Source organism: Hyaloscypha bicolor (assembly GCF_002865645.1).
Source record: "Hyaloscypha bicolor E unplaced genomic scaffold K444scaffold_182, whole genome shotgun sequence".
Classification (NCBI taxonomy): domain Eukaryota; kingdom Fungi; phylum Ascomycota; class Leotiomycetes; order Helotiales; family Hyaloscyphaceae; genus Hyaloscypha; species Hyaloscypha bicolor.
The window spans coordinates 3,345,906-3,357,718 of record NW_020194684.1 but is presented as its reverse complement, the minus strand read 5'-3'; the positions used below and the strand labels follow the sequence as shown (position 1 = coordinate 3,357,718).

At 48.5% G+C, this 11,813-nt stretch overlaps 5 protein-coding genes across 5 annotated transcripts; 2 read left to right on the top strand and 3 right to left on the bottom strand.

The window, feature by feature from the left end:
- The first annotated feature begins 1,290 nt into the window (after positions 1-1,290).
- Positions 1,291-2,750, top strand: K444DRAFT_233593 (S-adenosyl-L-methionine-dependent methyltransferase). Its single transcript, XM_024871252.1, has 5 exons — positions 1,291-1,763; positions 1,811-1,852; positions 1,918-2,080; positions 2,137-2,465; positions 2,580-2,750. Exons 1-5 carry the CDS (start codon positions 1,373-1,375, stop codon positions 2,702-2,704), a joined length of 1,050 nt encoding a protein of 349 aa, XP_024728422.1. The 5' UTR covers positions 1,291-1,372; the 3' UTR covers positions 2,705-2,750.
- A 976-nt stretch (positions 2,751-3,726) lies between these two features.
- On the top strand, positions 3,727-5,057 carry K444DRAFT_620610 (uncharacterized protein). Its single transcript, XM_024881743.1, has 2 exons — positions 3,727-4,898; positions 4,950-5,057. The coding sequence occupies exon 1, from the start codon at positions 3,760-3,762 to the stop codon at positions 4,558-4,560; it is 801 nt and encodes a 266-aa protein (XP_024728421.1). The 5' UTR covers positions 3,727-3,759; the 3' UTR covers positions 4,561-4,898; positions 4,950-5,057.
- K444DRAFT_647610 (FAD/NAD(P)-binding domain-containing protein) lies at positions 4,899-6,268 on the bottom strand (the record flags this gene model as incomplete). The annotated part of the gene is made up of 4 exons (XM_024885364.1): positions 4,899-5,217; positions 5,267-5,583; positions 5,647-6,192; positions 6,242-6,268. 4 exons carry the CDS (start codon positions 6,266-6,268, stop codon positions 4,899-4,901), a joined length of 1,209 nt encoding a protein of 402 aa, XP_024728420.1.
- A 759-nt stretch (positions 6,269-7,027) lies between these two features.
- K444DRAFT_544126 (MFS general substrate transporter) lies at positions 7,028-8,683 on the bottom strand (the record flags this gene model as incomplete). The annotated part of the gene is made up of 1 exon (XM_024876029.1): positions 7,028-8,683. The coding sequence occupies one exon, from the start codon at positions 8,681-8,683 to the stop codon at positions 7,028-7,030; it is 1,656 nt and encodes a 551-aa protein (XP_024728419.1).
- A 733-nt stretch (positions 8,684-9,416) lies between these two features.
- K444DRAFT_656745 (cytochrome P450) lies at positions 9,417-11,239 on the bottom strand (the record flags this gene model as incomplete). Its single annotated transcript, XM_024886109.1, has 3 exons — positions 9,417-9,942; positions 10,001-10,105; positions 10,140-11,239. The coding sequence occupies 3 exons, from the start codon at positions 11,237-11,239 to the stop codon at positions 9,540-9,542; spliced, it is 1,608 nt and encodes a 535-aa protein (XP_024728418.1). The 3' UTR covers positions 9,417-9,539.
- Positions 11,240-11,813: the final 574 nt, after the last annotated feature.

The window sequence follows — 11,813 nt, the reverse complement described above, 5'->3', positions numbered from 1 at the left end:
GAAAAGGTTATTAAACGTTAAAAGCGGTATTCTGTTTTCGCTTTCCAAGAATAAATACGGATCCTTTACTAGCAGTATTATATTACCTCTATAGGCCAAGTCGAGTAAGCTTAGTATTATATAATAGCGGAATTAATATAATAGTCAAAGGCTTAAAGTTCAAAGAATCTTATATTATTGGAAAATACTAAGCTATAGAACAAAGTAGGGAAAATGCCTCGACCTTTAGTATTATTCCGTCCAAGTAATTCCGGCTTAGCTTCGTTTTGTGCCTGTTTCCGATATCCTGTCCTTGGCAGATCATGCCCTTATGCCAGCCGTTACAAGGACATTATATAAGATATTTAATTAATTATATAGGAATTAGTAAGGGATAATAATAGCGAAATAAAAATTAGTGAGAAAATGCTAAAAATGCTACTAAATGAATAATTTTAGTAATACTATATAGTTTTAAAGTAATACATAGCTATTAAAGGGTTGAGAATACTATAAAGTATTAGTATTTAATAGGAATTATGATTTTATTAAGGCGTTAATTAAATATTAAGATTTTTGGGTTGGGCGGTTGAGTAGTTTGAGCGGTTGGCTAGTGGATACTTCTAACTGGAGTCGCTAATCCATATGAGGAAAGATTGGCACTTTGGGGACCCCCTTCCCAGGCTTCGCGGGCCCCTTTAAAGGCTCGAAGTTGCCCCGAACACTCCAACATTGCACGACCACAGGAATGATTTGTGAGAGGAAAATAAAACCCTACCAATTCTATAAGGTAAAGGAGTCTTTCGTTAAACAACAGTCATGCATTGTCGATTCCAAAGAGCTTAATTATGAGGAGAACGCCATCATATCGCGGACGTGGGCCCTCCTTCATGAAATGTAACATCAACAGCCACGGCAGATTCCAACCAGCGCAAGCACTACTACACTTTACAGTCGTATTCAGTACTGAGGTAATGGTTCTCTTGCATCACTCGAGATTGGAGTACAACTTGGCTAATCATACAGTTATCAGATGCCCCATTTTCGGCGCCGCCATGCAGCTGTGTCATTCACGCGTGGGAAACCAGGAAAATCCCAAACCCCTCTTATCGTGATGAAAAACGTAACCTCACATTCCGACTGTGTCGGTATTTTGGTAGCTTCGGGCCAATTAGCCTTCGGTCCGCCCCGAACTCAGGCTGCTGTGTACCCCTGTGCTCCCAAATGAGCTGTACAGGGCCAGTACCTGGTCGGGAACCCAATCCAGGAACCCAACCTCCGACAGTGGAGGGAGGGATGGCACGAGGCACTATCCCACAATCTGTTCCTCAATTGCTTTTCTTCATGATTCCTCTTCCTCGCCGTTTGGGGCTCCAAGTGAAGCAGGCTTGAGATGTCATCTCCAACCAAGGGCGAAACCCCAGAGCAAGGCGGCACTCACAAAGCAGCATCGCCTGCTTCACAACCGGAGCATGGCGAAGACACGATTGAGGCGGCCGACGGGGATGATGAAGACGCGGGATACTGCACAGACGAAGCCAGCAGCATCTCAACCTCGCTCTCTTCCAGCGTACGAGACTTCGCCTTCGAGAATGGAAGAAGATACCACAAATTCCGTGAAGGGACCTATCAATTTCCTAACGATGAGCCAGAGCAGGCTCGTGAGGATATGAAGCACGCGATGATTGTCAATATTTGCGACGGAAGACTGCATTATGCGCCTCTTGAAAATCTGCAACAGGTTTTGGATCTTGGGACCGGGACGGGAATTTGGTGCATAGACAGCGAGTTCTCTTGCTCGGATGATGCTTCGCAGCTAACGTTTGGACAGTGGGAGACGAATATCCGGGTGCCTCAATACTAGGGATCGATCGTACGCGGATTCCCCTCTCTTGTCTCAGAATATCCACCGAGGTCTGGTACTAATATGATAGACAGTAAGCCCGATACAACCTAACTGGGTTCCGCCGAATGTCAAATTCATGGTCGATGATTTCGAGAGTCCGTGGCTTCAAGGGGAGAACCATTTTGATTTCGTTCACGCTCGAGCGATAGCGCCTATCACAAAAGATCTGCCCAAAGTGCTTTCGGAGGCCTATCGGTATGCTTGAACCTAACAAATGCCACATTGCCTCCTTCTCCCTGACACATACACAGTACCATAAAACCTGGCGGGTGGATTGAGTTTCAAGAGCAACAGTTCCACGCACTCTGTGACGATGGCACCATGCCAGAAAATTATCTACTCAATGAATGGTGGGAACATTTGGGGAAGGGTTTAGCAGTATTCGGGCGAGATCTCGCGGCCGTGTTGAAGACGGCACAGCACTTAACAGATGCCGGCTTCATCAATGTTGAAGAAAGGGTGGTCAAACTTCCAATTGGTCCGTGGGCCAAGGACAAGAAGTTGAGAACGGTCGGGCTCTATTCCCGGGCCTCGATCGAAGATGGACTTGAGGGTCTCAGCTTAGGCCCAATGGCAAGAGGTAAGCTTTTCTAAATTTAGCTTTGTTTCTCAACTTTTGCGCTTTGTCTGTCTTCGGAAATCCACTTTTATCTCAAAAATTATCGGTAGATATGACGCTGACATACCAGCGAAGGACTTGGCTGGTCACCAGACGAAGTTCGTGTTTACCTGGTCGGTGTGCGGAAGGCACTGATGGATAGGTCGATTCATTCCTACATGACATTTCATGTGATTTACGGACAGAAGCCACCCAGCTGAACTGCTCGACGGAAAGTGGACATGGCTTGCAGAGGAATGTTTTCCTCTATCTTTCCTCAGAGTCTTTTGGGTGGCCTTGTGCTTTGAGATATCAAAAAAATGTACAGGGGAAAGCAGGGAGATCACTGGAAAGCTCAAAGATGAGAAGTCGAAGGAGCGGATCGAATTGTGTGGGTGAAGATGAGGATGAGCCGAGTTTTTGGAGATATGTGGTTGGAAATGTTTGCCCGACAGCCAATAAAGTATGTGCCTCGAGGTGGTTCACATCATTCCAGTGCATGGAGTTGATCGAGGTACTTGGACATGTTGAGAACCGGACGAATTTGTGTCTCCAACTTTAGGTTAAAATTGCTAATATGCGGTGAAGTAAATCCTTCGAGAACTGTTCTGAAGTCAAGACACCCAGCCCCCGAAAATCCCGGCCATATATCCGCGTCCTCATTGACTTAGAGGAGGTTATCAGCCGCAAATTTGCAGGCGGTGCTGTATTTTTGTTCTGGTAGTTAGTGCAACAATATCCTGTAGATTCAAACAGAAAGCGGCATGCTTCCTATGTGTTTCCTGCAACTGGGCTGCGAGGCGGTGTTTATTCGTGAAACTGCGGCAACACTGCAATTTTAGTGCAAGAGAACTGTGTCAATCGTGAAATCGACCAATGAGTTGTCCTGATGTTGGGTAGTACAGCAAGCCTACCGAGGTATCTCTTAGTGAAGTTTGCCAATTTGCAGTACTGCTATCGATTTCCCTCCCAGCTCGACCATGGCTTTAAAGCCATCACTAATAACTTACTTTACTAACAAGGGTCTAGTATCTTGAAATATTTTAAAGCAGAAATCGTGACTTAAATTTGGGGTCAAGATTAGTGATGCGTTCCCACGAAGGAGACGAGTGGTTGAAGCCTGTAAATATGGTGGTCAGCGCCTGAAACCAGTTGCCATCATGTGACCTTCAAACTCACGCGTCTCAATCGCGTCGCTTCACCACTTCAATTTCCTTCTTCTCTTCTCTTCTCCTCGCCTCTACCACCATTCACAAATCTCATAAAACCCGCAGCAATGGCGCACAACATCTCGAAACGTCCATTCGACTCCTTCGCAGAACCCAATGGCAGCAAACCATCCTCAAAGAAACCCCGGGCAGACTCTGCTAAACTCCTCGACAAAATCCGCGTGCTACCCATCGAAACCACAGAACGCCTCCTAGACCAAATCTGCCAAGAATATCCCAAATTTGCAGCCAGAGTACAAGACGCCTACGCCGCTCACCTCGCAAAAACCGCTGCCCAGGCACCCGTGAACTTCGACCACTACTCGAAAGAATGCTGGTACACTTTGAACAAAAGGTACGCAAGATTAAGGCCGAGCCAACAATTCGAAATAGTAGGGGATATAATGGAGGAATTGAGTGAGGCGAGGGAGGAAATTATGGGGAAGGCGGGCGAAGAGACGAGGTTCGAGACAAGGAGGAATGCACTTGAGGTGTTGAGGAAGATCTGTAAGAGTGTGATGTTATGTAACGAGCAGCAGATCCGGCATGAGCTTATGAAGGATTGGATGGTGCTTGTGGAGTTTGCGGAGAGTATGGAGCAGTTAGCGAGGGGTATGACAGCGGTGGAGAGGGAAAGGTACAAGGAGGAGGGCCTTTATGAGAAGTTGGTTGAGTTGCAAGTGGAGTGTGAAAGTATTGATATGGAGGGCTTGGCGGATGTTTATGCAGTGTTTGAGGAGGATGGCGGTGAGGAAGAAGATGGAGAGGAAGGGAACGAGGAGGACGAAGATCCCGAAGACCCAGCAGTACAGCCGATCCCTCCTGCAAGGAAACGGACGAAGGTGTTCTCAGTTGGGGAATTATCTTGAAAAACATATTGAATCTACGGCAGAGAGCGGTTCTTTATGTTGTTTTGGAAGAAAAGTTGAACGCTTCGGAGGCACTGCTTGGGAGATATTTGTATGCTTATGTTGGGCAACATGGACTGCTTGATTTGCAGAACTGCACGTTGGATTCGGCCTTGCCAGTCATAATTCCCCGCCCTACAGGACGACGCAGATTTTACAGAAGGGTTCTATTTTGCAACACGTTCAACGCCCACCACTCCATTCACGGGGTTGGAACTTTGCGAGGAAGTTCCGTTCGCCCCATTTGCCTCGGGCTTTATATAGTACTTCGAGAAATCCTCGTTCAAAGAATTCAAGAACTACCGATCGGTCAGCGCATTCCATATCAGAAAAACGCGAAGGACACTTGCCGCTGCTCCTCCTTTCTGCATCTCCTCATCCGTATCCATCTTTTTACACATCTCAAAGAACGCCAATCTCTCGGGAATGGCATCTTCAGCCCACAGCCGCCGAAAGTTTCCTCTAGACACCGGGTCGATGATTTCCGCCCATTTCTTAATTCGAATTTCGCTGTACTTGTCCAGGATTTTGTCGGTTGTCAAGCCGTTTTGGATGGCTATGAGGCAGTCGTACAAACTAGTTACATCAGCGAAGCCGCCTGTCAGACCCATTCCTCCACTTGACCACAGTCAGCACAAAACTCAGACTTGTGGGGACGCGGGCCTACAAAGGATTGCACAAGTGTGCAGCATCAGCCACAAGAATGAAACGTCCTACTCGGAAACTCGGAGCACACCGTTGTTGCAACTTATACGGACTGGCATTCATCAATCTGTAGTCTCCCGGCTTGGGGTTCCCTGGCAGAAGATGTTCATAACGCATTGGCTGTCTCTCGAGATACTCTTTCGTGGAAAGACCGATTTTGTCCCCATATGTTACGCGCCACATGCCATCGGGTGTGATTTTCGCTGCCATATACCAGTCTTCCGGATGGACGATAAAGTTCGAGTCCCAGTAGCCGAACTTGTGGAAGTCATAATAAACCTACAATCATCAATCAGTTGCCCTCCCTCAAAATCCACACCACGCAGAAAGAGCCCAGCTTACATTTGTAGCAATAATCTGACTATGCAAAGTCTCTCCAGGATACTCCTTCCCAAACAACGATTTTCTGACCTGACTATTCGCCCCATCACACCCCAACACATAATCCGCACCCAGAGTCTTCGTTCCTTCCGGCGTCTCGCAAATCACCCTCGCCTCCTTCACATCTTGCTCGATCCCAACTACTTTATGCGCCCACAACAAGTTCCCCATCTTCTCCTTCTGAAAATGCCGATAATACAACCTGATCAACTTATCCAGCGGCAAACATACCATCACGTCCGGATCATCGACGTGCGATTTTATGCCTGCGATGTACGTGCCGTCGAACTCGCGCCAGCAGACACCTTCAGGGATGTAGCCCTCTCTTTGCACGTCTTCGAGGACGCCGGCGCGGCGCATTTCTTGAATCGCTATTGAGGCATAGTGGGCTGCTCGCGGGTTCTTGTCTAGCTCAGTGTTGGCTTCGAGGATTGTGATGTTGATTCCTTGTTTTGCTAGCAGGATGCCGAGAAGGAGGCCTGCTGGGCCAGCGCGCACGATGATGATCTGGCTTTCGATCAGCGAGATTCGTTCAAGAGAAGGTCTGGAGATATACCTTCTTTATTGGCTTCTCGGACACCATTTCGTGATGAGGATTAGGGTTGCGCTTGAAAGTCTTTCCGACACCCACAACTCGGGATTGAAATGCAGAACAGTTGGTGCCGGTATTAATGACGAGTGTCAATAATTCTCCAATCCCACCTTCCGAACTACACTTTCATTGCCTTGCGATGGATTGAAGTCAATCCAACCGATCCATTTCCCCTCGATCACTGTTTCGGCTCCGCAAGGCTGCGAACCCCGAGGTGGGGTCAGAGTTCACTTGTCAGGCTTGGGGAGCTCTTGTGGGGTAGCCAATGCGGGGCAGTACTCCGGACCGATCGCATGCATGGATTGGGGAAGCTCCAGCCTGTTTCATGCTTGCTCTGATAGAGTATTGGATGCAAGTGCCGTTGCGCACTAAAATAGAGTGCGGGGGAGGCGTCCGGGACATACATGCTTCGGCCACATGCAAGCGAAGTGTGCCAGCCATTTTCCCTATCTTTGCGGGTCACATTGGCAATCTGCGAGAGGCAAGCGGACGGGAAATTTTCACGTGAGCTATCGATTCACTTTCATGGTAGTGCCAGTCGCGTTGTTGTCTGAATTCAGGAGTAATTGAGGAAGAAAGTCCTGAAGATTCTCGATGTTTAAACTAAGTGGTATGTAGCTTAACTCAGTAGTAGCTAAGGGTGGGAGAAGCCCTGTATATATAGGCTAGGAACAAAGAAACGTCTTAACTTCAACACTTGACACTACAAAACACAGCTAGCTGGCTAACTTTACATGTACAACGTCCCTCTTACTCAGCATGCGTCCTGATATGAAACTTCTCCAAAAGATTATGGCGGTGCCAATAACTGCGATACTTCTTCCCAAACACGTACATGATGGGCAAACCCACCATCACGGCAAAGCCCGTCACTCCAAATACGTTGAAGACATGTTGGGGACCAGTCCTGGCCAACCAGTCGTTGATGAAATAGGTGAAGCCGTAGAGCAAGAAGTTCTTGGACATCATGCCCATGATGAAGATTTCGTTGTTCATGTCTCTGTATGCGTCCAGTGCGTAGGATGATGTAGCGACAATTAAGGCCATAACGCCGAAAATAATGACGCCGTGGACTGTCGCTGCCACATAGGGACTTCCAGAGTTCTGAGTCACGTAACCGTAGCCAAAGAGTCCGGCTCCGCTTGCGACCCCCAAGACCGAAATGAGTAGACGGTATTCGGGCTCGTAAACACCCTTGTTCCTGCGAGTCATATACATCATTATCCGATCTGTGATGGCACCGAAGAGCAACATGGCTATCAGTCCCCCAACGAATGGCCCAAGGGAGAGATACCCAATGTGGCTTGGATTCAGGTGGTATGGTGGATAAGCGAAGATTTGAGCGAGGACGAAGGCAATGGCGACGAAGAGGCCAACGAACCAAGCTTGCACAACGATAACGTAGCACACGGAGGCGTTCATGCAGATCGCGAATGGAGCAATGATGAGCGCGAGTAGGTTCTCGTCCGAGTAAGTCCCATCAAACAGCTTCATGTTTTCCCAGAAGGTTTTCTTCGCTGGAAATCCGGTGGTCTGTCGACTGATAGCATTCTCCAGCTGCACAGTGTGCAAGCTCTTCTCGTGCTGATGTTCAGCAGCAACGAGCTCCCCGAAGTTATCGGTGGTCAGCTCGTCGATCTCGTACTTGTGGTCTCGACGATATGTTGTTTCTGGGACGAAGAAGATCTGGAGGATCGTCTGGACGACAGAAATAGCGACGAAGATGTGGAAAAGGTATTTCCATCCTAGATTCGTGGTAATTGGACCACAGACCACGGATGCCAGGTTTGAGATTGCGACGAGAAGGAAGCTGACGATCGAGAAGTAGATTCCGCGCTCGTGGACGAAGAAGAGATCACCAATGACCACAAGGAGGAGAGACTCGTATGTGCTGACAGAAAAACCTTGAATAATGCGAGCAGCAAGTAGTTGATTGTAATTCTTCGAGGTTGAACCGATGATGTTGCCGATAACTGCAGACACAGACGAGAGTACGAACAATGACCGTTTGCCGTACTTTCTTGAGCAAGCAGAGACGAACGGCGCTGTGCATCCAACAACCAGAACCTGATAACCAGAGAGAAGCGTGATGTCTGTGATGGTGACGTTCAAGTCGATTGCAATGACGACCAAGCTGGCGTTTAAGAGCGGTCCAAAGCAGGCGCCGTAGAGAATCGTGCCCATGCCAGTGATAAGCATGATGGTGAGCTTCCTCGCCTGGGACCAATTGAGAGGATCATTCGGATCCTCGCTCGGCTGGGGAGTCAACACGATGTGGGCATTCTTCCCTCTTCCGTGCTTCAGGTCTCCTGTTACGGTCTCTGAATGAGCGACATCTTCCTCTAGGATGACCGTCCCGGGAACTTTGGGAAGATGATGATCATCCAACACAAATCCGACGCCCATGATTAATAAGGAGTCAAATATTTCTCAGTACAAGAGGCAAGAGAAGAACTGCAATGTAGAGTTCGGGTCGGAATGGATATGGGTAGGGAAATAATTGATGAGATGTGTATCTGTAACCGTGAAAGGGGGAGCTGACAGACAATTTGTATGTCGATAGTCTCTACAGGCTTACTTTATATCAAACACATGCGGTAGCAGATCAACAGCTCCAAAGAGCCGGATTAGACTACCGGCCAGTACTCGGTGCTGTCAAGTGATGGTTAGGGCTATTGGAGGAGCGTTTAGGGGGGGGGTGGAGCCGAGCTGCACAAAATAAGGTTTCGAGGAGTTGGGGGAGATCACGCTTGCTTTGTCTCCAATTGGAGGTACCAAGTTGAAGAAAAATGTGGGATGGTGCCCCACATACATGAACTACTATCTGGATTTTTGAGGCGTTTGATCTTGCGGAGTTTGAATAACGCGAGCCCCCAAGAGTGAGTGCAGTTCCTGGATTGGGGTATTGGTTCAATGAGAAGTCTCGATTTTAAAGGCACTTGTTCGCATTCGAGTTCGAGTCAACGGTTTGTGCAACTCGACGATATTGCGTATATTTTGCAGAATTGAAAGGCCAGTGAGGAAGAGATTCTTGACATCAATTCAGACGAAGAGTGGCGGACAAGTATTGTTCGGAATCTGTTCGTTTCATTCAAATTAGAGGGTGGCATACCCCTCCAAAGTTGACAAGAACGCGAGTGCAGGCTTCACACGACTTATTCCATTGCTCCGAGGATCCATCCATTATTCATTGCTAGCGCAGAACGCTGGATTGGTAATCTACACTCCGCTCTGAGACCTTCTCTCGAGCAAACGATTTGAATTACCGCTTTTCATCCAGCGTGATCTTCTGTTCAGCCTCCTTCCATATCTTCTCGATCAATTTAGCATGCTTTGCCGACCGCACGCTGATAGCACAATCAAATGGCTGAGGAATAGTCATCCAACCCGGGACCATCTTGCTGCCAGGATCAAGTGGCTTTCCATCTACGATCTTCTTTGAGATGTTGAACCCCCAGACGATTCGACTGATGTTCAGATAAAGAGATTTCTCGGCAACGTGTACGCCGGGACATACGCGTCTTCCTGCTCCGTAGGAGAAGTGGTCGCGTTGATTGGGGTCCGCGATGTTGAGGTATGAGGCGGCGGGGAGGTCATACCCTAGGTAGCGTTCGGGCTTGAACTCGAATGGGGACTCCCATCGCTCGGGGTCGTAGTTTATGTGCCTGAGATATGAGCTTGACCGGGTCTTTTTTAAAGAAAGGAAGAGAAGAGAAGACTTACCACCAGTTGATCAGCACCACCGAACCTTTTGGAATGAACTTCCCTTCGTACCAATCATCCTCAGTCGTTGCATGGTGCATCCCGACCTTATTCGGAGGTCGCATCCTCAACAAATTCCTTGATTATCGCCCTAATATACGGCAAGTTCTCCTCGTCTTCCCAAGTGGGATACCGATCCGGCCCAACCACTCTATCCACTTCTTCCTGGGCCTTCTTCACAACGTGTGGATTCAATGTCGCGAAGTTCAAGAAAGTATTCAAAGCAGCTGAAGTAGTCTCTGAGCCTGCCTCCACAAGCCCGCCAGCTTGATACGCAGCCTGAAGTGTATCCAGACCCTGTTTCTCAGGATCACTCTCATAAAAATCCTTGCAGAAACATTGCTTGGCAGTCCCACCCTCAACTTCATTTTTCAGGTCATTCCAAAGCCTCAAGTAGATGGGTGAATCATGCTCATGACACTTCCTTCCGAAGGCCCGCCAATTGCCAAAGAAGATCTGAGGCAGGTTTTGGATGGAAGGGAAGGTGTCAACCATCCATGCCCCAGGAGCAGCGTAGTTTTGCATGTTGTTGACGACCTCGTAGACGCTTTTCGCAAGAGGATCATTCCACGTTCCGATACGATGTCCATATGTAACCGATAGAATCACACTTGCAGAATACCGTCTGTTGTGGTCGTAGAAGCGATCAGGGTCGTTCACGAGATCGTACAGCAGCTGTTTCGACTCAAGATCCTGAACGGGCTGGTATTCGGTGGTCTTTGTGATGTTGAGCAGCGCATGGGATATCTTGCGGACTGTTCGGTATCGAGGTCCGTAGGGCATAAACAATTGCCTTCTTCCCGCCGACGCAACATCTTGTGCCAGCGGTGCAGGAGGTCTCGATGAGTAGATCGCGGATCTCTTGTCCAATAAGTCTTTGACGGCTTTGGGGGATGACAGCCAGATGTAATCTGATCCTCCGATCTTCGTGTAAAACACGTCTCCGTATTTTTTTGCCCATTCTCTCACTTTGTCTGGTGTGGCGTCGCCATCGCCGCCAGCGAGGTCGAAGTAGTTCCCAATAAATGGAAGGCCGCGAGGGCCAGGTGGCAAATGTTTCCGTCGAGAATCCTTCAGCACATTCGGCGTCGCCCAGAACCAGAAACCCAAAAGTAGAGTCACTGGGACAACGATCAAGCCTCCGAAGAGTACCTGCCATAGCGGCAATGAGCCAAATCCTAATTCAGACAAGGCGGCCATGATGTCGTCATACACGCAATTCACTTTGAGAGGAATACATTAATGATGAGCTGAAAGGAGCTCGCCCAATTTGATGAGAGGAGGTTCGGAGGGGGGTCGCGCAATATCGGTGCTAGGGTTTCGAGCTATGCCTTACCCCAACTTTGGGAGGCGGGGTAGTGTTGGAGATGGAGATGAAGGCCCCACACATGTCCTTATTGTTGCCATGCACGCTGATTTGGAGATGCTACTGGGGTCATTGCCGAGTGGCTAGTTCGGAAGCATGGAGTTTTAGGCTTGGTGGCTTGAAAAGATCATGCTTTGGGTTGACACATGGCAAGGGTTTCAAACTTCTACGATGCGATGCTCTCGGTCCCACTGCTAAACGCGCTCAGTCTTTCGTCTTGATCTGGCAACGACCTCCAATTCTTCGAATTGGTCCCAGTACCCAGCCGTAGAGTAAAAATTTTTCCAAGTTGAAATCCAGCCTCGCCTTTGTGTGGCTGATCTCACGATATTTATCCGCAGAGCTTCACTGATCTCCCACACCAAAGTCCCTACAATGGCACTCCATATCGTTGGGTTAAATGGCTCG